Source organism: Hyla sarda, chromosome 5 (genome assembly GCF_029499605.1).
Source record: "Hyla sarda isolate aHylSar1 chromosome 5, aHylSar1.hap1, whole genome shotgun sequence".
NCBI classification, from domain to species: domain Eukaryota; kingdom Metazoa; phylum Chordata; class Amphibia; order Anura; family Hylidae; genus Hyla; species Hyla sarda.
The window spans coordinates 291891037-291918743 of NC_079193.1; the positions used below are offsets into that span (position 1 = coordinate 291891037).

Genomic DNA, 27707 nt, shown 5'->3' on the forward strand with positions numbered 1-27707 from the left:
AGGAGGCGGTGCGTTATATCATTGGCTGAAGGAGCTGTCAGTCCAACAGAACGTGTACGCGATAGGGTGGCTGAGATGTCAATGTTTGACAGGCGGGGCTTAATCAGCAGGTTAGTATGTCCTAGTACTTAAAGGGGTGCGAGGCTAGAAGTTGACGTATTTCGAATTGGAGTTGTCCGGCTTTTGAGAGGGTGTAGTTGTCACCTTCCTGGCCGGCCGCATTGTCACCATTCTGTCCTAGTCTCTCGGCCGCCAGGGGCTGCTGGGTCACAGCTGGGAGGTGAGTGCGGACGCTCCTTTGCACCGCACAATCTGCACTACAGCATACAATGACACAACATGACACCGGCCCCTGCACATGTCTCCTTCAGTCACACTGCTGCCCTTGCTGCCTGTCAGGGTCATGACTCCTAGGAGTCGCATGTGGGTGCTCGGCCTGACTGCTCTGGGTCACACTGATAGGAAACTTCACGTCTTTCTAGGAAATGGGTTGACCCAAGGAGAATCGGGTTGTCACTCACATGACTTGTCACTTTTTCACATGACACATTAGTTTCCCCCTTTAGTGGGTGACACTTGCCCACTCAGTGCAGTATTCCCGCCATTGGATTATGTTTGATGTCTGGATTGTAAATATTTACTTTTCTTTATGAATTTTGGAAGTGTGTTTGATTCTCACAATGAGAAAACAATTCTGCAAGTTGAAAATATGTCTTCATTGGCCATATTTTCCATCATGGTTAAGAATGTTTTTCTATCCCCTTTTTTTTTTTTGCACAAAAATGTGCCCTTTCTTGTTGTCTAGTACAGTGGCTCGCAACTGTTGCCACCATAGGCTGTCCTGGCATGCTGGGAGTTGTAGTTTTGGGTTTTGCAATAGCTGCTTGTTTGCATTATGGGCTTGAATTGGTGTACCCTCAAAGTTTGCACCATGTTGGCACAGTCTAGGATAGGGATCCTCCACCTGTGGCTCTCCAGCTGTTGTCCAAAAACTCTGCTGGGATTTGTAGTAACTCAAAAGCCATAGGTTGGGGATCACTGGACGAGAAATATTGGGCTGCTTTTTTTTGCCGTGTAGACAAAACCCTTGAACTGTCAGAAACCTGCATCTTGTTGCCATAGACTAGAACAGCGATCCCCCGAACAGCGATTCCCCCAACCTGTGGCCTTCCAGCTGTAGAAACATTCTCTAGGATGCTCAAGAGCCACAGGTTGGGATTGCGTCTGCTTGTTCTAATGTAAGGGCAGAATCCTTGGTCAAAAGTTGCACCATGTCAGTGTAGCGGAGGACAGGGGTGGCCATGCTGTGGCTCTCCAGCAGTTGCAAAACCACAGTTCCCAGAATGCTGGGAGTTGTAGTTTTGCAACAGGTTTGAGATCACTGGTCTCCTTATTAGCCTTTGGCTGTCTGGGCATGCTGGCACTTGCAGTTTTGCAATAGCTGGAGAGCAGCAGGTTTGTGATCACTGGTTTCTTATTTGCCTTTGGCTGTCTGGGCATGCTGGGGTTTGTAGTTTTGCAGCAGGTTGCGTTTGTCTGCTCTAGAATAATCGTAGTTTGCAATTTCATTGTGCTCCTTCATAGACTGCTGTGATAGCTTATTATAAAGCAGTGGTCTCCAACCTGCGGACCTCCAGATGTTGCAAAACTACAATTCCCAGCCGTTGGCTGTCCGGGCATGCTGGGAGTTGTAGTTTTGCAACATCTGGAGGTCCGCAGGTTTAAGACCACTTTTATAGAGGATGTACAGGATAGAGAAAGTGTATTGAATTGCAGGAATGGACGTGAGTGAATGCAGTTTAGCTCAGGGAGCCAATACCTACTGTTGTGAGTTGGGATGAGCGAACTTACAGTAAATTCGATTCGTCACGAACTTCTTGGCTCGGCAGTTGATGACTTATCCTGCATAAATTAGTTCAGCTTTCAGGTGCTCCCGTGGGCTGGAAAAGGTGGATACAGTCCTAGGACTGTATGCACCTTTTCCAGCCCACGGGAGCACCTGAAAGCTGAATTTACGCAGGATAAGTCATCAACTGCTGAGCCGAGAAGTTCGTGACGAATCGAATTTACTGTAAGTTCGCTCATCTCTAGTTGTGGGTACAGGGACATTAGTGTTTACCGTCACTGCTTCCATTTATAAAAATTTTACATAGAATTGTTATACAAATACTTTGCAGATGCAAACAAACAGCACCTACAGTCCCAGAGATCTATTGCAGTCAGATTCCATCACTATGTTCCCAATTAGTGGCTTAGAAGCCACTTATGGCAGGTGCCCTCCACTGTGAGGATTATAAAAGGAGCAATAAGTTAATGAGTGCTTCAATAGGACAGCCACGTTAACATTAATAAAAATGTATTCTATTCTGAAAGCAGTGCATGCATGGTGGGAGGATAACAGTTTGCCAAATGTCAAACTAAAAAAAAAAAATTAAAAAAAGTCTGCAAACTAAGACTTTAGCTATATGTTTTATTTTTTATTTTTATTTATTTATTTATTTATTTATTTTATATAGCACTTTGAATCTAGTAACAGCTGCAGTCCGAAGCAATACATTGAGTTGTATACAAATTGCTGGACAGCAGCTGTAAATCAACCAGCAGTGCTACAGAGTCGCAGTGTAGCCTCGGCCTTCATTCCATCATTTTATCTTTCTACGCCTCTCAATATAGGGGGATTTTGTATTTAATGGAGTAGTTCAGTAGAACAAAACTCATCCCCTATCTGCAGCCCTCGAGATCTGGCATTTATCCCATGTTCTGAGGATAGGGTATAAGTTTTTAGATAACCTCTTTAAGGGTACGAGCGGATTTTTTTGCGGCTTTTCCGCTGCGTATTTGAAAGTGGGCGGGCTCTTCTCGGCTGTCCGCCGCAGATTTTCCATGGTGGCGGAAAATCCGTCGCAGTCCCTACTGACTTCTATGGGGCTTGCGGTGGATTTTCCGCAGCGTAAATTCCACCGCGGAAAATCTGCTGAGAAGAGCCCGCCCACTTTCAAATACGCAGCTGAAAACCCGCAAAAAAATCCGCTCGTGTGAACATACCCTAAATGTGGCTGTGGCCCATCACACAGTTGAGTGGAGCCCACAAGTGAAGATAGGTTGGCCATCTCTGAATTTTAGAGGGATGTTTGTCAATATCACTTATATCAGTATTTTCACAAAAATCAAGTAGATGCCTTCATCTGCATGAACACATTGTCACTGCGCAGAGTTTGTTGAAGTTAGGCCAATGCAGATTCTTCTCTAGTACACTCCCAGTAAGTTCAGACAAAAAAATAAGCAAGACAGCGCTACTAATTGATGTTATTGTGCTCCAGCTGCAGTCTAAAGCAGTGGATTTATTTTGTATTCCTGAATCCGCCCAGTAATAACTAATAATCTTGTTGAGACACCCCCATTAAAAGGGGTACTCCACTGCTCAGCGTTTGGAACAAACTGTTCTGAATGCTGGAGCCGGGAGCTCATGGCATCATAGGCCCGCCCCCTCATGACATCATGCCCCGCCCCTCAATGCAAGTCTATGGGAGGGGGCGTGAAGGCTGTCACGCCCCCTCCCATAGACTTGCATTGAGGGGGGGGGGGCTATGACGTCATGAGCCCCCGGCTCCAGCATTCAGAACAGTTTGTTCCAAACGCTGAGCAGTGGAGTACCCCTTTTAATGGGGGGTGTCTCAACAAGATTATTTGTTATTACTGGGCGGATTCAGGAATACAAAATAAAAAATTTAAAACTTCCCCAGGTTGCCGGCAAAAAAAAAAAAAACTGTACATACCTGCCGCTGCTCTCCCTGTACCTCTGATAACCTGCTCCCACCTCCACAACGATTCTTTGTAGTTGATCCGTCACACTGTGGCTTAGCTAATAGCCAGCCACAGCCACTGACCGGCAGTGTGATGTAAATGGCCTCCCAGCACCAGGAAGAAGACCAGCGCTGGGGCAGATTACGTCACTTATGTACAATTTATAATTCAAATGTAGGCAGCCTGGGGAAGTTTGAAATTTTTTTTTGTTTTTGTTTCCCGGACTACTCCTTTTAAGTTTAACATCACATGGTGCCTATTCACATTCGAATGGCTGTCCATGGAATTCATGCTTCAGCCAAGTCTAGTAGAGTGAGAGTTGTCCTTAATGCGAATCTATAATGTTCATATGCCCTTAATGCTTGGAGAAAAAAGGCTAAAAGTTTAAGTCCACAGCTACTCTCCTGCTTGATCTGGACAGACTGGTGTGGAGAGATGCAGGTGTAGAGTTGCTAAGTCAACCATACAACACCAAGTGAGTTCAACGCACTATGGGGGAGATTTATCAAAACTTGTCCAGGGAAAAAGCTGAGTTGCCCATAGCAACCAATCAGACTACAACTTTTCCTCTGGGCAGGCTTTGATAAATCTCCCTCTATGAATGGGATTTACAGGGCGTCGTACAGTTGCCTTGGCAACTGTACCACCCAGTATCAGTTGTCTCTCCGCACTGATCTGTGCAGATATTTTTTATAAGCAATTTGGGGAAAAGGGGGGTGATTTAAACTTTTAATAAGGAACGGGTTAATGTGTGTGTTTTTATTTTTTACACTTTTAGTCCCATACATCTGTGTGCTCTGCGCTCGATTGATAAAGCCTGGCAGGGCTCATTCTGAGCCGCCGCAGCAGGAGAGGTAAGCCTTCAGGCCACCTCAGTAGTGGATCCCCCCCCACCCCAGCGGCGATCTAAAGGGTTAATAGCCGGCCTTGGCGATCGCCGCATGTCTGCTATTAACGCCGGCCCCCAGCTACAGGAATCAGCTGGGGACCGTCCGGTATGACGTGGGCTTGAGTCGGGAGCCCACGTCATACCCCGTTAACGGCCATTGGACGAGCATAGACGTCCATGGTCGTTATCGGGTTAAAGTGAATGTTTTGCCTAGATTTCTGTTTTACTGATTAGAACAAGATAATTAAAACATGTTGGGTTGTTTTTTCTAATCTAATATTTTAAATAAAAAATTTTGTACATTATGGGGACACCCATCTTATCGGAATTGATTTTAACAGCATTTAGAGAGATACTTTACTACAAGCCCCATGACTGGGTAGACCTGATCACCAGAACAGGAATGTTGTCTGGGCATGCTCTGTGACCTGTGCCTAGGTCATTTCACAGGGAGGGGAGAAGTGATGCTCTGAGCTTCACCTATTCTGAATGGAAGTGGATCCAGTGGTATCTATATACTGTGGTGACCTTTCACTAGACTTCTGTCTGTAACAAGGGCAACACTGCTAAAAAGGATCTGGACACAAAATTAAGTCTCAGCCTGTTATTAGTCCTTGTGGCAAAAACATTTTTTTCATTATATAGTTGGAAAAAAACTTCACCACCAAAAATTGTAAAATATGTTTAACATAAAACAGTAGGTCATTGTCTGGTGACACAGTTCTAAAGGAGGGATATTTGGGTTAATTGCGGTCACCCCTAAATCAACAAGTTTTGTAGCATTAAAGGGGTTGTTGCCCTATAAATTAATCATTCACTTCAAACATAACCTATTCATTAAATGGTGAATGTTCCGAGAGGTAATAGAAAGAGCCCCAGGGGGCACCATAAAGAATATAGAAGAGCAATATCTAGAAACAGGTGCAGTTTTTAAAATTCATTCCAACTAGAATAATGTTATATTGTTTAATCATGTAGTAACATGGAAGCTATAAGTGATTTTTAAAAATCAATCTCAACATAAACTTCTCTCTATATATCTGTATTATTGGCGCGAGTGTAAAACTTTAGTTATGGTTTGCTTCTGTGTTTTTTGAAGTTTTAAAGAGAATCTTCTGGTTGAGATTGAGGCAAATAGGTGTTAAAAAGGTAAAATTAATCATACCTTAAGTTTTGCTGATCGTTGTTTGAAAAGGTAGGTATAAATTTATTTATTTAGTCTTTTGTCACAAGCTGAAGATTCAAACTGGTGGTGCTGAGCTGCAGCATGCATGCATGCCTCCTCCTCCCCTCCCACACTGCTGTGACTGATTTTCAGTCAGTCAATCAGTTCTCCTTCCGCCCTGTACATCAATCATGCAGAGAGGGATAAAGAAGGTGTACTGCAAGGTACCCACAAGTATCAATCAACCACTAGTGATATTGTTTGGTCTGCTTTATGACAGTATACGTTTTGCTAAATCAGGGTTGATTTGTAGTCTGAGCCTTCACTCTTGTAGTTACACAAACATGTCAAAAGTTTAGATTGGTTGGGGCCTTAGTCCTAAGACTGGGTGAAGCATGTGACTACTTCACATAATGGAGCTCTCTTCCTGCTAACAGTCGGACTGATGACCAAGCCTTGGAGAGAAGAGTGCTACTGCATGCTTCACCCTGCTCTTTAGGAAGAGGTTTCAATACTAATACGCTGAGTGATCTAAACTTTTGACGTGTCGAAAGTTTTTTAATGACCGTAACACTTTAAAGGCCGTCAGCACTACAAGGCATAAGAGCACAGCCTACCTTCCCTGCAACTTCCGTTTTTCAAAACCACTTCTGGGCCTCGTGAAGATAGGTGTATTTTAAATGTCTGCATTATGAATACATTAGGTAGCTTTGGACTTTACCAAGCTATATTCATCACTAGAGATGAGCGAACTTACAGTAAATTCGATTCGTCACAAACTTCTCGGCTCGGCAGTTGATGACTTTTCCTGCATAAATTAGTTCAGCTTTCAGGTGCTCCAGTGGGCTGGAAAAGGTGGATACAGTCCTAGGAGACTCTTTCCTAGGAATGTATCCACCTTTTCCAGCCCACCGGAGCACCTGAAAGCTGAACTAATTTACGCAGGATAAGTTATCAACTGCCGAGCCGAGAAGTTCGTGACAAATCAAATTTACTGTAAGTTCGCTCATCTATTTTCATCACACCTTAGGGATCTATTCTAAAAGAGAAGGGGGAAATTTATCAAAATCCTGTGACTGGTGCAGTTGTCCATAGTAACCAATCAGGTTACTTGTTTTTCACAGGCCTCTTTAGAAATGAAAGAAGCATTCTGGTTGCTATAGGCAACTGCACCACTCTTCCTCTACATGAGGTGTCCCTGAGTGCGTCCTGTCAGGTAAACATTGCTTCAGGTGCCTGCGCTAAGCCCTACTGATCAGATGATGCTTTAATATTCTTTATGGTCTTTAATTTATATAGAAATGTATAGGATATCTGTAAGGAGTCATGATGCAGAGTACGCATTTGACCCTGGTTGCCCAATAGGAGGCCGCCTAGCTACACCATGTATAGTGTAGGGGAAGGAGGAGCAGTTTAGTTGTTGTTGAAGAGTGTGTGTTCAGTGTGAGCTGCAGTGTGGAGAAGAGACAGCAGGAGTGTGAGTTGATTTAAGGGAAGCCTAAAATAAATTTTCAAGCAAGAAACCGCACCATTCTGCAAGTGTTCCCCTCCTAGAAGGAGTCAGAAATTCCTAATTGTGAGCAGAATACCTGGGGAGTCGACGAGTCACACAGTGATAGTTGATATCCTGGCAGTTTAGTGTTAATTGGACACTATCAGAACCCTAGTCAGTGTGGGAGGCCTCAGTATTAAGTCCAAAGACCTAAGTAAAACACTACAAGTCACAGAAAGTCTACAGGGCTCCCAAGGGTTACTCTGCATTTCCTCTAATCTGTGCTGTGAGGATTGTAACATCTACTCCTGCCTCAGTAAAGACAATTATCCTGGCATTGGTGTATTTCTTATCCCCTGCCTGGCCCAGGAGAAGCTGTCCTATCCTTGGACCATGTAGGTTAACGGTGGCCAGGTGTCACGATCATATACAAACACCCTGCACACATTACCCCATAATTGGGCGCCACATACACAGGTTTTGATAAATCTCCCACAAGGGCTGTGGATCAGGTCTACAGACCTTTTTTGTTGTTAATTCTGATGTAAATCTACAGGTACAAATATTCGATGTGAACAAGTACTTTTCTTGGTTGTGGATGTCCACCTTTGGTGTGGGTCCCTGTGGCCTAATGCTGCAGGAGTAGTTTCTCCTCTGCTACAGAGGTGTGTGTGTGTGTGTGTATGTATGTGTGTGTATAATATATATATATATATATATATATATATATATATATATATATATATATATATTAACATTATTATTATTGTTTGTTTGTTTTTTTTTGTCCATTTTAGTTATATTTTTAATTAGTTCTAAAATATGCCTACTTTTTTTTAATCTTCAGTTTTACTGTTTTTAGTGTGAATTATGAGGTTTTCTATAGTTAACAAGCACTAGATGTAGTGTAAATAAACCAATATCAAGCTTTACAGTATATTAAACCTAGAGTATGCCAAAAAATTATTCTCCCTTTTAATGAATGTTTGCTGCAGCTGAGCCTTTTTACTGCAGATCATGCAGCATAATTCAATTGAAGGGGCCCTGTGCTGACAGCCCTTTAATTCTTCGGATCAGGAATGCGCAAGAGATTAAACCACTACCCAATATTATAGCTTATCCTAACTTTAAGGGGAATACCCCTTTAACTAAAAGTTCCCTACAATACCATATATTCTGAAATCTAGACTATTTTAGATAGCATTAAGTTTGGTAAAAAAATAAATATATATATTAGAATGCAGAATGGAAAAGTAGATGGTGTATTAAAACCTAACTTCAGTGAAGTAAAGTATGACTTTAGCTAACCACCAGTGTCTAATTTTAAATGGGTACTCCGACCCTAGACATCCTATCCTCTATCCAAAGAATAGGGGATAAGATCTCTGATCGCGGAGGCCCCACTGCTGGGAACGCCCCCCCCCCGGAATCTCTCCCGCAGCACCTCTTGTCGTCTGCTGTACGGAACGAAGTTCGCTCCGTGCCTGATGTTGTGCACTACAAGGGCTGGATTATCAAGACTTCATGGCCCCACCCCTCGGGACATCACACCCGCTCCCTCAATGCAAGTCTATAGGAGGGGGCGTGGTGATGCCATGCCCACTCCCATACACTTGCATTGAGGGGGCGGGCAATGATGTCACGAGGGGGCGGGGCCGTGACATCACAATACTCTGGCTCCTATATTGCCCGTCATCAGGCACAAAGCTATTTTTGCTCGGCGCAGCAGATGACAGGGGTGCTGCAGGAGAGATCGTGGGGGTTCCCAGCAGTGGGCCCCCACGCGATCAGACATCTTATCTCCTATCCTTTGGATAGGGGAAGAGATGTCTAGAGGCGAAGTAGCCCTTTAAAAAGCATCAAAAGCTTAGATCTGTTTGGTCACTTTTGGGATGCTTAATACTTTATAGATATTGCTGTGCTGATTTGAAACCTGAGCCTATATTTTGTATATTTTAGTTCTTGAACAAGATGCCTCCACAAAGGAATATGAGAGCTGCTGATGTCAATCCCTGTTTGGAGGTTGGTGGATTACATGGGTCATGTTAAAGGGGTTGTCTAGCGGGAGGTTTTTATTTTTTTGTTTGTTTGTTTTTACTTACCAGTGTATAAAAAAAAAAAAAAAAAAAAAAAACTTGCCTCCTGCAGTGCCTTTAGTGTCCTGTTCTGGTCCCTGGCTGCGCTCTTCTTGCTCTCAGAAATTGTGATGTCAAGGTCCAGAGTGTCACACTGCCCCTGAGCCATTTACTGTCCAAGGCGGGACATCTGGGCCCTGATGCTGGGGAGCGCAGCCAGGGACCGGAGTGAGACACTGTAGGCAACGCTGGATGTAAGTAAAGGTTTGGGTTTAATTTTTATGTACACTGTTAAGTGGGTAAAGTTGTTTAAATAATAATAATCCCTCCCACTGGATAACCCTTTTAAGGTCTCTGTATTAGGATGCTTTGTGCTGCTGTTAATAAGTGAATTTCAGTGAAAACTTCAACATACACTCCCAAACCTTGAAATCGCAACACCAAGAAGCACAAGCTGTAAGGTTATGCAAATCGAGGAAGTAGCAGGTGACGCAGATCTGCAAATGATCAAATATTCAAGCACCTAGTTTCAATCAGTGGCAGGGCCTTCAGTGGTATAAGGTTGCGTTCACACGCTAGTAACTAGCAGCGGGTTCCCGCTGCGGGAAACCTACTGCGAGTTACGCTACCATTCATTTGAAAGGGTCCGCGGACAGTCTGCAAATCTGACACTATTGCGTACTGTCTGTGGACCCATTTAAATCAATGGTAGCGTAACTCTCAGTGGGATTCCCGCAGCGTGAAACCGGCTGCTAGTAATGGCGTGTGAACGCACCCTAAAAATTAAATCAAAAGCAAACATTTTTTTCAGGCACTTAAAACCTCAGAAACCGGATCAAGTCAGTATGATTGGGGCGATGCCTCCTGTTCATTAGGGTTACAGTTATCGCCACTTCTCAAAAACTGAAAGGAATCCTTAAAGAACAGAATTGGATGTCGCCATACCAAGCCTAGGATTTTGAACATTGCCTACAGAAACATTGCCTACAGGCACTTGCACAACATTGGGCTATGAGCCAAATGTCCAGCTATAGGCATTCCATTAATCTCGCTCCCCCCGATCTCAAGCTCCATCATGGTGCAGCGCAAGACTGCATTAAATGCATTATATCCCCTTCAGTGACATTTGCCTCATACGCAGTGATAGCCAAAGACTGGCCTGGAGAAAAGAGGGCATTGTTAAGGGGTAGCTTTATATGAAGAAACATCACACCAATCCTGGAATCATGGTGTGGAGTGGTGTAAAACTCACGTTTCAGAAGACAGGAACTCCGGTGGATGTGTATCTGCTGGACTTGTGTGGCAGATGGCTCGGACCGTACCAGGGAGCGGAGTCTAAGGTGCCGCTGGCTTTCAGCAGAGCCCGCCGCAAAGCGGGATGGATTTGCTGCAGCAGGCGGCACCGAAGTCGCTACCCCTGGCACAGCTCGACCACACAGGCGGCTGAGGAGATGCGAGGCACAGGAGGGATGAGGCTTGATTTTTGTTGTATGGCAAATTTTCTCAAGTGTCCTAGGAGCTTTACAACATTACGGACTTGTCTCCTATCAAACACATCTAGGATGCTATTGGTCAGTAACTGCAAAGGAAGATGTCAGCAGTAGATCTTGATATCTTGAACACCAGGTTCACTCAGTTTAGTAGAAAGTCTACAAAAAGGCTTCAGTAGCACTTTTGGTAAAAAAAAAAAAAAACAAGGCTCTTAGCGTAATTTTTGATCAAAATTTGTCCCCCATCCACCATATTGAGGTGGCCTCACTTCGGATGGGACCCTAACACACTCATTCTACTCGCCTCTGCTATGCATATAGCCTCTGACTGGGTGACAAGCAGGATTCACTGTCAATTTAAAAACCTCCTGTGAACAGGGAGGGGTACACGGCTAACTTGCATTGCAACAAAAAAACACAGAAATAGCCAGCACAACTACCTAATACACTGGTGCATGCTGCTGTGGCAAATACAAAAAAAAAGGTTACAGCAGCACTCTTGAAAAATAGAGGCTCTTAGCACACTTTTTGATCAAAACGTGTCTCCCATCCACCACTCAATGGTGGCTTCTTGAACACCTAGGTTCTTCAGTATGGTAGAACATTTCTCAGAAAACCGTTAATAACCTCATTAATAGCATGCCCAGGCATGTAAGTATATCCTTTTCTGCATGGGTAGTTCATAGAGGGTGTTTTGAATATTTAGTTTCCATTTTTTTTTTTTTATCATTAGCATATCATAAACATGCCTCTAAAATCATCCTGTGATTTCCATAATTCAGAGACAATTCTTTCTTGATGTTGCAATTTCAATGTTGAGGTGTGTAGTATTAAATTTTATTAGCAGTAAATTTTCATTGCAATTAATCATTATAATCCTCTTTACTACCCTTTACCCATTTTGGTGATGAAAACCAAGTCCATATATTGGAATCAGTATTTGTCTTTTAAGAATAGAGATTTTTATATTTTTATTGACCATTTGATTACCTCATAATGTGAATCTTACTGTATTTAAAAGGAATAAATATTAGAATATAATCTCCCGCTCTGGAGGACCTGTCCTGTACTGCATTATACAGACAGTTTGATTTGGACTGGGCATTGTGTAATGGCTAGTTTCACTTGTGATGATGCTGCAGGGAAATTCAACACGAAGGTTAGGTTTGCATTAAAAATTTTCCAGGCTGTATAATTCCCAGTCCGGCCGACACTAAATGAATCAGTTTGACCATTCTTTCGACCGCAAGGTTTCAGCAGCAGAAACTCCATAGTGTGGCCTATGCAGTGGAATTTTATTGAAAGCAATGGGATTCTGCTTCACCAGAATTTCCAAGTGTAATTTCTGAGCAGAATTACGCTTCGAAATTCTGTAGTGTCAACACAGCCTAAGGGTGCTTAAACCTAAAAAGATTCCCACTGTATTTCTGCAGAAAATCCACATCATACCCACATGTAAGTCTGTAGAGGAAAACCATACCCAATCATGCCGATTTGTCTGGCCAATATAATTGAGGATATATAGATTTACATTCACAAATTTTGTTTTCTTTTTTTTAAATCCTAGGGGGCGTGTGACTTTTCCACAGGAAAATCAGTCCTTGCAGATTTACATATGGGTATGCTGCAGATTTTTCACAGGAAATCCACAGTGGACCCAGGCCAGGGACAAAAGTTAGGCAAGGGCAGATGACTGCTTACGACTCCACTATGTACTTGCAAGAGGGAGGTTATAGGTGCCCGCACTGCAGTGCCTCTGCGCTGCTTATCCCTACCCTTTAGATAAACTAAAAGTGTAGTGCACTGATTAGGTTGTCGTGCTAACAATGTGCCGCTTATCCGCACGCGCTGACTGCTGCCCTTGGACACTGGGTTCTGATTAAGCGAGAATAAGCATAGCGAGTATAGTCACTTCTCTGCGCCATTTGTCTGATCTGCCTAGGGCACCAAACTGCCTTCTCCCGGCCCTAAGTGGATCTGTGCTATGTGAAAGCACCCTTTACCATTCCAACATATTGTATGTTGCATGGACCCCACTAAGAAGGAGAAATTGTCAATCTTTGTAGGTGAATACTGTGTTAATTGTGTAAAATTATGGATAAAGTATTTCCATCCTCTCTTAAAGGAAAGTGCTGCTTCAACAAATTGCATGGATTCCAATGGCTACCAGAGAGACCGATGTGCTTCTTATTTTAACAAATATAAACAGTGCAGAAAGTTTTGGGTAAGTGCAGACCTTTCACGGGTTATATAAAATATGACTGAATTAGATATATAAAACATAAATAAAAATTATAATTGAAGGGGAACCTTATCTGCAATTCATGTTTCAAACTGCTGACTCTGTTAGGGCAAGGAGACCAATGTTTTTGTTTATATATCTGCCTGTACTTCTGTAATGTAAAAAAAAATGTGATTCTCTGGTGCCGATTGTCAAAGAGGAGTTCCCAAGCCTCTGAAGTGCTGAGGACTGGAAGGACTCCTCCCGTCCTATACTTTGACACACAGGGCTCAGCTTCTGCATCTTATTTCTGCACTGAGCATGCATATTGTGTGACTGTGGGAAATTTGGAGACTGGGCTCAACTCAGAATCAAGCAGAAAGAGGCATATAAGGGGGAGCAAGGAACTGTTCCTGCACTCAGCACTTCAGGGGCTTAGGAACTCCTCTTTGACACTTGGCACCAGAGGAAAAAAAAACACACCACGTTTTTGCAATACAGTTTTTTATCAGGTTTTTGATTTAAAAAAAAAAAACTGATTCCTCAAAACCTGACTAAACTGTATCAAAACGAGTGTACAAAGTTTTATCTGTATACGGTTGAAAACCGTATACGGTTTGAAAAATATTTCCGGTTGCATCCGCTTTTTTTTTTTTTTTTTTTTTTTAAAGAAAAAAAAAGTATATGTTTTGAACTTTTCACTCCATTATGAATAAAGTTTCACTTGTTTGATTGAAATTCCAAGAAAAAAAAACACTGCAGAGTCAAAAACCATAAGGTGAAACCTGGATGGAACCAGACACTCATACAGTTCTGTACGGTTCCCATTGACTCCCATGTTAAAAAAAACGTATACGGGTCAATACGGTTTTTCACCCGGACCAAAAACCGTGGTAGGCCAGGGTTTTCTGTCCAGAAAAAAATGTAAAAAACCGTGGGGTTCGAAAAAAAGGAGACAACCGTATACAATATGGTGCATACGGTTTTGAATGGAAAGTCTATGGCCACGGTTTGCTGTACGGTTGCATACGTTGTTTTTTTTTATTTTTTTTTTAACCATATCCAAAAACTGTATAGAAAAATTGTGGTGTGAACCCACCCTTATGGTACCTTTCATGGATCTGTCTGTGCTCCCATCTAAGGGTAAGGTTCACACTGCGTTTTTGTCTTTACTTCGCTGTTCTCATTGTAGTACATTTGATTTGGCTGTAGACAAAAAGGTAGTCAGCTATGCTCTTCTGTACGGCCAAAAAAAAGTTTACATTGCAGTCAGTTATTACTTTTATAATGTTTGTCAATAAGAAACCGATTCTGCTGAATTGCACAGCTGCATCTGTTTTTCTCCTATAGTCTCCACGACAGCACCCCTGAAATCAACTCCTCCTGATTGGGACAGGAAAAACACTGAGAGGTTAAATTCCACACCAATTTTTTTCCTATCTGTCTCCTACAAAAAAAAAGAGGGGCCTTACCGGAGCCTAGTAGACTTGGGGAGCTGGATGTAGGATCCCCTGTCTTTCTTCTCCCACCAGTCCGGTCTGCTTTGGAGCGTCTGGACTGGGGAGTACGGAGGAGGGCCAGATCAACACTGAGACACTCTCCTTCCAGGTTCCGATGCACGCGTGATCTGGTCCACGGATCCGCTGTGCTGCATTCTTCCGGCGCGGCCTAGTACTCTTAGGCCATGCACGAGCGCTCCAGAAGTGACACAAGCGTAGAATGATGTCAGTTCCGGCCGGGGAGGGATTTGCTGTTACTCCTTCCAGACTGAATACTGGCGTCTGACGTCACTTCTGATTCTCAGCGGCAATTTCAAATCAGGAGACCAGCCTTTTTTTTTTTTTTTTTTTTTTTTTTTTTTTTTAAAGAGTACCTCTCCTGTATGGATGCTACTCTTCCAGATCAGTGTTGGATTTTCCCAATCTGCATCATGCTCAGCAGCAACGATTCCAGATCCTCCAGTGGTCCCCGGCTCCGTGAGTACTGAGGGCCTTTAAGGGTTTTTACCCTGGCCCTTCTTCGATTGCTTGGTATTGATCCTTCCCCCTTGTATTTTCAGGGAGACAAGGATTCTGCGGGTTCTTTGGTTAAATCAAAGCAAAGATCTAAACATAAGAAATGTTTAAAGTGCAACTGTCATCATTTTTTTAACCCCCCAGAATACTATAATGTTGTTCCTGATGACCATAAAGTGACTGCAGTCATACCTTTTATTGCTGCTCTTCCTTCTTTTATAACTTATAAAATCCTTTTATTCAGCGGTCAGGCATAGTCGGATAGGCGTGGCTTGGGGTTCGCAAAGCTCCGCCACGCCTATCCTCTTTCAGCGCTGGGACCGCTGTGTAGTAAGACACAGCGGTCCACAGCGCATGTGCCCCTCCGGTCTGGCTCTGATAGATTCTACCAAAAACAATGCCCGTTGTTATCCTCTTCAGCTCCTGGCGACCAGGTTGTGCAGATACTAGAGGCAGAGAGTTTGTTCGTTCCCTTCCTCTAGTACAGCATATCCCGTATAGATGGCAGGAGCGAGCGCTCGTTCTGTCAATTCAGGCCAGCAGCGCACATGTCTGAGAGTGGTGCATGCACACTGGATTCGTTGTGGACCGCTGTGTCTTACTACACAGCGGTCCCAGGGCTGAAAGAGGATAGGCGTGGCAGAGGCAGGGCTTTGCAAACCCCAAACCATGCCTATCCAACTGTGCCTGACTGCTGAATATGAGGATTTTATAAGTTTTATAAAAGAAGGAAGAACAGCAATAAAGGTATGGTTGCAGTCACTTTATGGTCATCAGGAACAACATTTATTGTAGTCTGGTGGGTTAAAAAATGACAGTTGCACTTTAATGTGTTTTAAAGAATTCCCAGAGTCTGCATCCAAACAATTATGTAAATCTTGTATTTCCTCTGTGGTTAAGGACGAGTCTCCCACCCTTATGCAAGAAATTGAATCTATGGTTCACTCTGAGATATAAAAACTAACAGTTTTCAGTTATGAGGCAGAGTGCACAATGATGGGGGGGAAACTTGGATATTCTGTATATTTTATCACAAGGCAGCAACATAACAAAATGTGAAAAAAGTAAAAAGGTCTGAAGACTTTCCAAATGCATTGTACGCTGCTCAAAAAAATAAAGGCAACACAAAGATAGATAACACATTCTAGATCTGAATGAACTAATCGTATGTAATACTTTCGTCTTTACATAGTTGAATGTGCTGACAACAAAATCACACAAATTAATTATAAAATTATAAATCAAATTTATCAACCCATGGAGGTCTGGATATGAAGTCACACTCAAAATCAAAGTGGAAAACCACACTACAGGCTGATCCAACTTTGATGTAATGTCCTTTGATGTAACTAAAGCATCCTATACCATTGTCTTGCATTAGGAGGAACCCAAGGCCAACCGCACCAGCATATGGTCTCACAAGGTTTCTGAGGATCTCCTCTCGGTACCTAATGGCAGTCAGGCTACTTCTGGCAAGCACATGGAGGGCTGTACGGCTCCCCAAAGAAATGCCACCCCACATCGTTACTCACCCACCACCAATCCGGTCATGCTGGAGGATGTTGCAGGCAGCAGAACGTTCGCCACGGTGTCTCCAGACTCTGAGCACATGTGACAGTGTGAACCTGCTTTCATCTGTGAAGAGCACAGGGTGCCAGTGGCGAATTTGCCAATCTTGGTGTTCTCTAGCAAATGCCAAACGTCCTGCATGGTGTTGGGCTGTAAGCACAACCCCCACCTGTGGATGTCAGGCCCTCATACCACCCTTATGGAGTCTGTTTCTCACCGTTAGAGTGAACATTTGCACATTTGTGGCCTGCTGGAGGTAATTTTGCAGGGCTCTGGCATTGCTCCTCCTTTCACAAAGGCGAAGGTAGCAGTCCTGTTACTGGGTTGTTGCCCTCATACGGCCTCCTCCACGTCTCCTGATGTACTGGCCTGTCTCCTGGTAGTGCCTACATGCTTTGGACACTACGCTGAAAGACACAGCAAACCTTCTTGCCACAGCTCGCATTGATGTGCCTTCCTGGATGAGCTGCACTACCTGAGCCACTTTTGTGGGTTGTAGACTCCGTCTCATGCCACCAGCATTCAAAAGTGACCAAAACATCAGCCAGGAAGCATAGGAACTGAGAAGTGGTCTGTGGTCACCACCTGCAGAACTACTCCTTTATTGGGGGTTCCTTGCTAATTGCCTATAATTTCCACCTGTTGTCTGTTCCAGTTTCACAGCAGCATGTGAAATTGATTGTCGATCAGTGTTTCTTCCCAAGTGGACAGTGTGATTTCACAGAAGTGTGATTGACTTGGAGTTACATTGTGTTGTTTAAGTGTTCCCTTAAAAAATTTTGAGCAGTGTATTTCAGCTGTTAAATAAGCTAAGGCGGTTTCCTTCTCTGATTCTGAAGTGTTTCCCCAGAAATAGGAGAGTGTAGAAAATCCTCAAGAGGAGGAAGTTTCTTCACTTTAAAAAAATCCTATTTAATTCTAATGAAATTGAACTGTTAATTAAATCTATCCGTACAACTTTAAATCTTGAAGTTCAGGAGGCTAGATTTATCCAGGATGAACTCTTCGGGTGGTTAGGAGATAGGAAAACTTTCACTTTTCCTGTTCACCCTAATTTGCATAAGATTATAAAGGATTAATGGGCTAAACCTGAGAAAAATTTATTTATTCCCAAGAATCTGAAAAGACTATATCCTTTCAGTGATTCAGACTCTAGCACTTGGGGCGCCATACCTAAAGTTGATGTCCCAGTTGCTAAAGTAGCCAAATGTGCCTCTCTGCCTTTTGAAGATGCCACGCAGTTGAAAGATCCTATGGACTGAAAGGTATAGAGTTTATTAAAAGACTTGGGAGGATGCGGCTTCTTTATTAAATGGAACCAATCATCAGATTTTACCCTTTATAATGATTGGCAAAGCGTTATATAGGGTAAAATCTTTATTTTCGCCATTCCCGGGGGACTCTCCTGCCCCCAGGGATGGTGAAGATATGAAGTTATAAACTAGTCACCGCCGCAAGTAGTCACCTGGGCGGGGAGCTCTTCTCACCTACTCCCGTTCTTCGTCCGGCAGCGACGCCCCCTCCGCTTGATTGACGGGCCGCGTCATTGTTCTGCTCACTGAACAGACGGAGCAGAGCGATGACGCGGCCCATCAATCAAGCGGAGGGGGCGTCGCTGCCAGCCGAAGAACGGGAGTAGATGAGAAGAGCTCCCCGCCCAGGTGACTACTTGCGGCGGCGGCGGCGGTGACTAGTTTATAACTTCATATCTTCACCATCCCTGGGGGCAGGAGCATCCCCCGGGAATGGTGAAAATAAAGTTTACCCTATATAACACTTTACCAAGCGTTATATAGGGTAAAATCTGATGATTGGTTCCCTTTAAGACCTAATGAAGCCTTTACTTGTGTGGCCAGAACTGTAGTCTGGTTAGATCAACTGGAATTTCATCTTCAGTCTGATACTCCAAAAGAGCAGATTTTAGCGTCCCTGCCTCTACTTAAAATCTTCTTGTAAAATTATCTGCCCGCACTGCTGTTTTGTCTAATACTACTAGACGTGTGCTGTGGTTAAGATCTTGGTCTGGAGGCATGACCTCTAAAAACAAACTTTGTTCTCTTCCATTCCATGGTCAGTTTGTATTTGGTCCTAAATTGGACACTACATTAGAGAAAGCAGCAGACAAGAAAAAATGATTTCCCCTAGATAAAGTCCCCAGATCAATCTTCCAGGGGAGGTAGAGGAAAATCGGGGTGTTGGTCATATAGGAAAGGGGGGGGGGGGCAGAGGCAGAAATCTTTCTTAACCAGAGACAGACACCATCTAATCCTGAACAGTGATGCCAGGCCTGTTGGGGCAAGGCTCTCCCATTTTGCCCCAGATTGGAGTCTCTGATTCCCAATCCCTTGATAGTAGGGGGTCATCTCAGGGTTACCAGATCGCGTTGTTGTTGTCATCATCTCCCCCTCCAAGATTTGTCATTACCCAGCAGATTCCAAGAGTGCAGCAATTTAATTCTCAGGGGCATTCAGGACCTTCTCAGCCTTGGGGCTATCCGGGAGGTCCCTATCCTTCAGGGGGGCCTAGGTCTTTATTCCCTGTTCCTAGTATCCAAACCAAACGGGAAGTATTGCACAATTATAAATCTGAAGCCCTTGAACACATTTGTGGTTTACAGGAAGTTCAAGATGGAAACTGTAAAGTCTGCTGTTCAGTTAATAAAGGAGGGGGCAGTGATGGAGACGATCGATCTGAGGGACGCTTATGATCATCTTCCAATCCATTCAGATTCCCCCACATTTTTTGAGATTTGCCATCCGATGGGGTCCAGTGTGCGCCACTTTCAGTTTTTCTGTTTATATTCGACCTGTCTTCTGCCCCCTCCGCATTTTCGACAAATTCATGGCAGAAGTAGTTGCCATTCTCAGGAAAGAGTTGATTCTAATTATCCCTTATCTAGATGACATTCTGATAGTAGCAAACTCTGTTCCTCAATTGGAACTTTACATTCAGAGAGCCATTGTAGTTTTCCAGTAATTAGGCTGGATTCTGAATTTAGAGAAGTCAGACCTCCTTCCCAGTCAGAGGAAAATCTTCCTAGATATCCTTTTAGATTCGAGAGTTCAGTCCTCGTTTCTTTCAGATTCTAAGAGGGTAGATCTTCGTGCTCTAATTTCCCGTTTTCTAGCCCTGCCCTCTTGCTCAATCAGGACAGCAATGTCCACTCTAGGCCATATGACATCTTGCATCCCTTCAGTAGCCTGGGCCCAGTTCCATTCCAGGCCTCTACATGAATGGATACTATCCATTTGGAAGAAGTCTCAAGAAACGTTAGACAGAAGAGTAATTATTCCCCTACATCTAAAGATCCAGCTCAAGTGGTAGAATCTGGAGAAAGGAGTGAACTGGTTTCAGACAAACCCTCTGCTAATAATGACCGATGAAAGTGCATGGGGAGCTCATTCAAACAGTAAAGAAATCTTCAGATTTCAGAGAATTGCTGGCCATTTGGATGACACTTCAGGAGTTGGAACAAAGTTGCAGGAATTGTCCCATCCTTATTCGGACAATACGACAGCAATAGCTTACATAAGCCATCAGGAAGGCATAAGACATACTGCCCTTCAATCGATATCAAATCAAATATTTTCTTTGCCAGAAAACAATATACTTTCCATCACGGCAGTACACCTCAAAGGTGCCTGGAATCTGGAAGCGGACTTTCTAAGTAGACACTTCATAGTCCCAGGGAAATGGTCTTCAGACCTCTGGGCATTCAAAATAATAATAATAATAATGAACCAATGGGGTTCCGCAAGTGGATCTCTTTGCAAAAAGAATCACAAAGTAGATCTATTTTATTCCCTAAATCCAAGGGACTCTCCATTAGCAGTCAATGCTCTAGCTCAGGACTGGACATTCAAGATAGGTTATGCATTCCCTCCCTTTCCACTGATTTCCCGGGTCCTTCAAAAGCTAATGAACAGTCCTTGCACTTTAATCCTGGTGGCCGAAAAGGGGTTGGTTCTCTCTATTGAGAGCCTTAAGTATAGAAGATCCCATAAGGCTTCCTCCGCTAAAAAAGACCTTTTTGGCACAGGGACAGTTTCTTCACGGCCAGATTCAATAACTCAGCTTGACAGAATGGAAATTGAAAAGTCCATTCTGCTGAAGGAAGGGTTCTCCGAGAGGGTATTAAGTACGCTCTTAGCAAGCAGTAAAACTACTACCTCTTAAGTCTATTCTAAAGTGTGGAAGAAATACATTTCTTGGTGTGGGGATGACTTTTTATATATTTTTCCTATTGACACACAGTGATTTCAAAAATTTTAGACTTCCTTCAGCAGGGATTTGAATTGGGCCTTTCCCCTAGTACCTTCAGGTACATGTGTCAGCCCATAGCATCCTTTATCAGGTTAAACTAGCTGATATGTTAATTTCTAGGTTCATCATGGCCACTAGTAGACTTAGACCTAAAGTACTAAATCTCTGTCCTCAGTGGAACCTAAATACAGTCTTAAGTGCTCTTCCATTTCATCCCTTTAAGCTTTTGAGCTCTTAGCTACTAAAAAATACAGTTTTAAGAGTACTATCTCTACAGCTAGGTCAGTGAAATCTAGGCACTTTCTATCCAGGAACCTTATCTCAGAATCTTGGATGACAAAATCATATTTAAACTTGAGCCACATTTTTTTTTGCCTAAGATTGTATCTTCTTTTCATAGATCACAGGACATTGTAATTCCGTCCTTCTGCTCAACTCCAAAAAAGGACCTGGAAAGATCTTAGTCTTCTAGATGTTAGAAGATCGGTTCTCCAATGCATTGATAGAACCAGTCAATGGAGAAAAGATAATCTGTTTGTTCAATTAGCTGGTCCTAATAGAGGTAAGAAGGCCTCAAGGCGTTCCATAGCCAGGTGGATTAAAATAGCTATTTCGGAAGCTTATGTAGCCAGAGGTAAATCCCCACCTCTTCAGATGAAAGCCCATTCTACTAGAGCAGTCTCCTCTTCCTGGGCAGAGAGCTGGTGCATCTGTAGAGCAGATTTGGAAGGTTGCAACCTGGAAAAGTCTTCATACCTATTCTAAAAATGTATAGAATTGATGTTATGTCTAATGAGGATATGGCCTTTGGACGCAAGATCCTTAGTGCTATAGTCCCTCCCTAAATTTATCTTTGGTATTTCTCAGGGCTGCTGTCATGGAGACGATAGGGGAAACAGTGAATTATACTCACCGATGATTCCTTTTCTGGGAATCTCCACGACAACATCCATATATCCCACCCTTTTGGTTTCTTGTTGTGATGTTCTTTGTAAATACACTGGTGTGGACAAGAAGGGGTGAGGAATTTTAATCTCAGTGTTTTTTGTCCCAAGCAGGAGGAGTTGATCTCAGGGGTGCTGTTGTGGAGACTCCCAGAAAAGAAAATATCAATGAGTATAAATCACCGTTTTTAGCATCAGCTAAAATGTTTATTTTTATTTTTAGAGGAATAAAACGTATATGTAAATGGAAACAAATTTGCTGTGAATCCACTCTAACATTGTCAGCAGTTTAACATGTGAACTATAGTAAACTACTTCTAATTTTGGGATCTTAAAACAATAATGTGGTAGAATTGTTTGGATTTCCAGAATGTGACAGGCTTTACAGATGTCCTAGTAAGTATGCGGGGAAAAAAGTGATTACAGGCTGCTTAGATTTTATGGGCTATAGTTTAGCTTGCTATTCGCCTTTTTAATTAAAAAAAAAAAAAAAAAAATGTGTATATATACATGTACTCTGTATTTCTGTGTAGCAGAAATTGTTTATATCCTACTCCAGATCTGTCCCTCCACACAATCCTGTCTCTGAGCTCTACAGGCAGTTCTTTCTTGGTTTTTGCTCTCATATGCATTGTCTGCTTTGGAACCTTTATATAGACAGGGCTGTGTCTTTCCAAACCATGTCCAGTCATCTGAATTTACCACAAGTGACTCTGATCAAGATGAAGAAACTCTCAAAGATGATCAACATAAATAGGAGGGCCCAAAAGTTAAATTTCCAGTGCCATAGCAAACAGAGTTAATACTCCATGCTAAATGTAAATTTTTTTTCCTTAATACAGTTGCTAAATTAATGGAGTATCGAGTGTTTTTTTTTTTTTTTTTTTTTTTTTTTTTAAGACTTTCTGAATACATAGAAGAGGTCTATGTATTGCCTCCGATATGTTTATACATAGTTATTAGGTCATTAATTATTTTTTATTTTTTTTTAAACTAAATGACCCTAATCTTTCTTGTTTTTTTTTTTTTTGACTCTCTCCACTATGCCTTTCTTGTTTTACTGGTGCCCAAAACACAATATTCTTTGTGCTGTATTCGTCTGTCTCCGGCTCTTCCATAGAGATGCATGGAGGAAACGTGTTGACCCCTCTCAGCGCACAAGAGCTTTGACATTGTTTGGGAGATCACAGGGGGTTCAGCGAGTGGTCCCACCAAGGAGTACCCCTTTTTAATCTCTAAACTTTTCTATTATAGCACACAATTATGCTGAAAAGAAGAGGAGATGGTGTTAGCCCTGCAATGCCCACTGCAGAAGAAAGAAAGCAAATACTGGCATCTTTGGACCGGCTGCCATACTGATGGACCATTGCTGTTGTGCTTGTATTTTATTTTATTTTACAAGATAAGATTATATTCCTTGTATGAGGGATGTATTTATATGTGCATTAAAGGCACAGTGTGCAATGTGGAGTTTTCTGTACATATGTAATTTACTTTGGGAATAATGCTTGGAGACTTACACTCAGACGTTTTGATCCCATGTGTATAAATGTGGTGGAGTAACGAAGAACAATACCCTTATATCACCAGATGCTGTTGTATCCCAGAAGAAACAATGGCCCAGATTTATCAAACTGTGAGAGAAAAATTTGTGATTTTCTTACAGCAACCAATCACAGCTCAGCTAAAGAGCTCTGGTAAAGTGAAAGCCGAGCTGTGACTGGTTGCTGTGGGAAAATCACACTTTTTTTTTTTTTTTTTTATCTCACAAAGTTTGATAAATCTGGGCCAATGTTTAAGATGTGGATATTTATAAATTTTACCCATTCCAACACAAAACTATATGTAAATTGACGTGTTTCGGAGGAAGTCTCCCCCTTCCTGAGATTGGCACTGTGTAGGAATGAGCATAATGCTCTGTTTCACAAACTCCTTGCATAACAATTGGTGCTATTGGTGATCTGGAAACCAAATGTAAAGGAGTTGCCTTTCTTTTCTTCCTGTAATAATGTTGCCATGTTTCCAAACTATCGCTGCATACATTAGGTGACCAGTCTAGTATTGGCTTGTCGGGGGCTCCAAATGTTTTTAGATGGAATATTTTGTCTTGGTTTCATGTATAGATTAAATTGTGTACTGCTCTGTGTAGGAGTTATTTAACTGATATTAGCAATGGGTTTTTGGCCCAATACGCCAGCCACCTTCATAAATATTCATCCGGGCAGTCACATGATCATGCAGGCGTGCAGAAAAGCAAGGAATGAATATTTATGAAGGGGGCTGGAGTATGGAGCCACAGTGCTAAATAATACAAGCTAAAGAACACCTTCATTGCACAGAAAGCATAGTTTGCATATTTAGATTTATCATTTTTTTTTTTTTTTTTTACAGAGGAACATATATTTCTAAGGTAAACTGCTTGTGAATGCTGCTATTGGAGGGGACAGCACACAACTTCTGTGACTTAATTTTTACACAAAAGACTAAACTTTTTTATAATTTTTTTTAACACCTTGCAAAACCATAACATTTTTGTTATTCTATCAATGTAGTGTTGAGAGCTGGCTTTTTACACACACACACACACACACACACACACACACACACACACACACACACACACACACACACACACACACACATCAAAAAAATCACAAATCAAAAAATTTTGCAGTATCTTGTAATACATTTATTTAACTTAATGTGAATTCTCCACATCTATTGTCTTAACCCCTGCATATTTGTGAGATGTGACCCATGTCTTCTGCTTGTGAGCTTAGATTTGCTTTGGACTTAACCACTTAGGGACCAAGCCCATTTTCACCTTAAGGACCAGAGCGTTTTTTGCACATCTGACCACTGTCACTTTAAGCATTAATAACTCTGGGATGCTTTTACTTTTCATTCTGATTCCGAGATTGTTTTTTTTTTTTCGTGACATATTCTACTTTTATGTTGGTGGTAAATTTTTGTCGATACCTGCATCATTTCTTGGTTAAAAAAAATTCCCAAATTTGATGAAATTTTTTTTAAAATCTAGCATTTTTTAAACTTTGAAGCTCTCTGCTTGTAAGGAAAATAGACATTCCAAATTATATATTGATTCACATATACAATATGTCTACTTTATGTTGGTATCATAAAGTTAAAGGGGTACTCCGCCCCTAGACATCTTATCCCCTATCCAAAGGATAGGGGATAAGATGTCAGATCGCCACGGTCCTGCTGCTGGGGAGCCCCAGGATCCCCGCTGCGGCACTGCGCTATCATTACAGCACAGAGCGAGTTCGCTCTGCACTTAATGACTGGCAATACAGGGGCCGGAGCATCGTTAGGTCATGGCTCCGCCCCTCGTGACGTCACAGCCCGCCCCTTTCAATACTAGTCTATGGGAGGGGGCATGGCGGTCATCATGCCCCCTGCCATAGACTTGCATTAAGGGGACGGGCCGTGATGTCACGAGGGGAGGAGCCATGACGTTACGCTGCTCCGTCCCGTGTATCGTCCGTCATTACGCACAGAGCGAACTCGCTCTGTGCTGTAATGATAGCGCGGTGCCGCAGCGGGAATCCCGGGGCTCCCCAGCAGCGGGACCATGGTGATCTGACATCTTATCCCCTATCCTTTAGATAGGGGATAAGATGTCTAGGGGCGGAGTACCCCTTTAACACGTTTTTTACTTTTTGGAAGACATCAGAGGGCTTCAAAGTTCAGCAGCAATTTTCACAACATTTTCAAAATCAGAATTTTTCTTGGACCAGTTCAGTTTCAAAGTGGATTTGAAGGGTCTTCATATTCGAAATACCCCATAAATGACCCCCATCATAAAAACTGCACCCCTCAAAGTATTCAAAATGACATTCAGTAAGTGTTAACCCTTTAGGTGTTTCACAGGAATAGCAGCAAATTGAAGGAGAAAATGCAAAATCTTAATTTTTTACACTCATGTTCTTCTAGACCCAGTTTTTGAATCTTTACAAGGGGTAATAAGAGAAAAAGCCCCTGAAAATTTGAAACCCAATTTCTCTCGAGTAAGGAAATACCTCATGTGAATGTCAAGTGTTCGACGGGTGCAGTAGAGGGCTCAGAAGGGAAGGAGCAACAATGGGATTTTGGAGAGTGAATTTTGCTGAAATGGTTTTTGGGGGGCATGTCGCATTTAGTAAACCCCTATGGTGCCAGAACATCAGACCCCCCTCCCCACATGGCATATCATATTGGAAACTACACCCCTCAAGGCACGTAACAAGGGATCCAGTGAGCATTAACACCCCACAAGTGTTTGCTGACTTTTCGTTTAAAGTCGGCTGTGTAAATGAGGAAATTTTTTTTTCCACTAAAATAGGGTTCCCCCCCCCAAATGTTACATTTTTACAAGGAGTAATAGGAGAAAATGCCCCCCAAAATTTGTAACCCCATTTCTTGAGTATGGAAATACCCCATGTGTGGACGTCAAGTGCTCTGCTGGCGGACTACAATGCTCAGAAGAGGAGGAGCACCATTGAGCATTTGGAGAGTGAATTTTGGGGACTGGACCTGGGTGACTGCTGATATCTAGCAGCAGGCACCCCATGCAAATGTTTGGGCATTTGCACGGGGTCCCGGCTGCTGCTAGATATCAGCAGTCACCCCGGTCCAGTCCCCGAAATTCCCACAGGCGTACAGGTACGTGCTTGGGATTAAAGGGAGGAATCCCGAAAGCTTGTCCTACAAAATTTGTCCAATAAAAAAGGTATTTCAAGATACTGCAACATTTTTTTTTATTTGCATCTGCATCACTGGACTAATACTGCTACTCAATTTTACACACACACACACACACACACACACACACACACACACACACACACACACACATATATATACACATATATATTATAAACAAAAATTATTATTTTTTTAATCTTAGAATTTTTGCTTTTTTTTCTATAAAATATATTGATCCTTTTTTCGATAGCTGCAATATTGCACCATCCTGTACAGGGTGTTGGTTGTATAATTCAGCTCAGCTGGCAACTGTGATGCAGGTACCACCCCTGTGCCTCCACCATAATATGCTGTTACGGCTTCTCAGCTGAATCCATAGCTGCCCTGATTTTAAATAAATGACTGCTTCTTCAGAAGAAAACCTTTTATGTTCCCGTCTTCTCTATTTTCAATCTATTTGTTGAGGAGTGAAATAGATCACTGAAGAATCTGTATGAAACTGTTAAAAATAAAAATTGTCTATGTTGCCCAAAGCAACCAATCAGAGCTCAGCTTTCATATTTCAAGACCAGATTAAGAAAAATAAAGCTGTACTGTAATTGGTCTCTATGGGCAACAAGAACATCATCATCATGGCCACCTCTGCACATGATCTCTTTGGTAATTAATTACATTTCACCATCTGCCAACAGGTCTAGGTATATCTCATGCCAAGGAAACCCAGTACTTGACTTCATAGTGCCAACTAACATCCATGCATTGACACTTTTGTCAACATAGTTTTGTGAACACTGCATTGCCTACGTGTATAAAGCAAAAGCTTTGAGAAACCTTTGGGATCATTCTCCTTGCCCAGGCTTTCTCACCTAACTGTGTTCTTCCCTAACAATTCTTTTTGTGGGCTGAATGGAGACTATTCCATCCCTGCAGCCATGTTCCAAAAGTTAAGATCAGCCTGTTAAGAATGGAGGCTGTTAAAACAAATCTGCTACTGGGGACAGCCCTAAATGGCCACCGGGAAGGGGGAAGTATACTTAGTTGTGCTGTGTCTTGTCCAGTGATTGGCTGAGCCA

General features: G+C 42.5%; 1 protein-coding gene across 2 annotated transcripts; it reads left to right on the forward strand.

Annotated features, from left to right (window-relative positions):
- The first annotated feature begins 26 nt into the window (after positions 1-26).
- CHCHD7 (coiled-coil-helix-coiled-coil-helix domain containing 7) lies at positions 27-24557 on the forward strand. Of its 2 annotated transcripts, none has more exons than XM_056521973.1 (4): positions 27-110; positions 9310-9372; positions 13041-13139; positions 23182-24557. In XM_056521973.1, the coding sequence occupies exons 2-4, from the start codon at positions 9322-9324 to the stop codon at positions 23284-23286; spliced, it is 255 nt and encodes an 84-aa protein (XP_056377948.1). In that variant the 5' UTR covers positions 27-110; positions 9310-9321; the 3' UTR covers positions 23287-24557. The 2 variants fall into 2 exon arrangements, with proteins under 2 accessions (XP_056377948.1, XP_056377947.1); XM_056521972.1 differs by lacking the exon at positions 27-110 and adding an exon at positions 136-280.
- The last annotated feature ends 3150 nt before the right edge of the window (positions 24558-27707 follow it).

What these genes read in the sequence shown, in the direction of transcription:
- CHCHD7 (XM_056521973.1), top strand. Translation starts at nt 9,322, where the DNA reads ATGCCTCCACAAAGGAATATGAGAGCTGCTGATGTCAATCCCTGTTTG. An exon ending in ATGTCAATCCCTGTTTGGAG is followed by an intron (nt 9,373 to 13,040) that starts GTTGGTGGATTA and finishes CCTCTCTTAAAG; the next exon opens with GAAAGTGCTGCTTCAACAAA. An exon ending in AACAGTGCAGAAAGTTTTGG is followed by an intron (nt 13,140 to 23,181) that starts GTAAGTGCAGAC and finishes TTTCTATTATAG; the next exon opens with CACACAATTATGCTGAAAAG.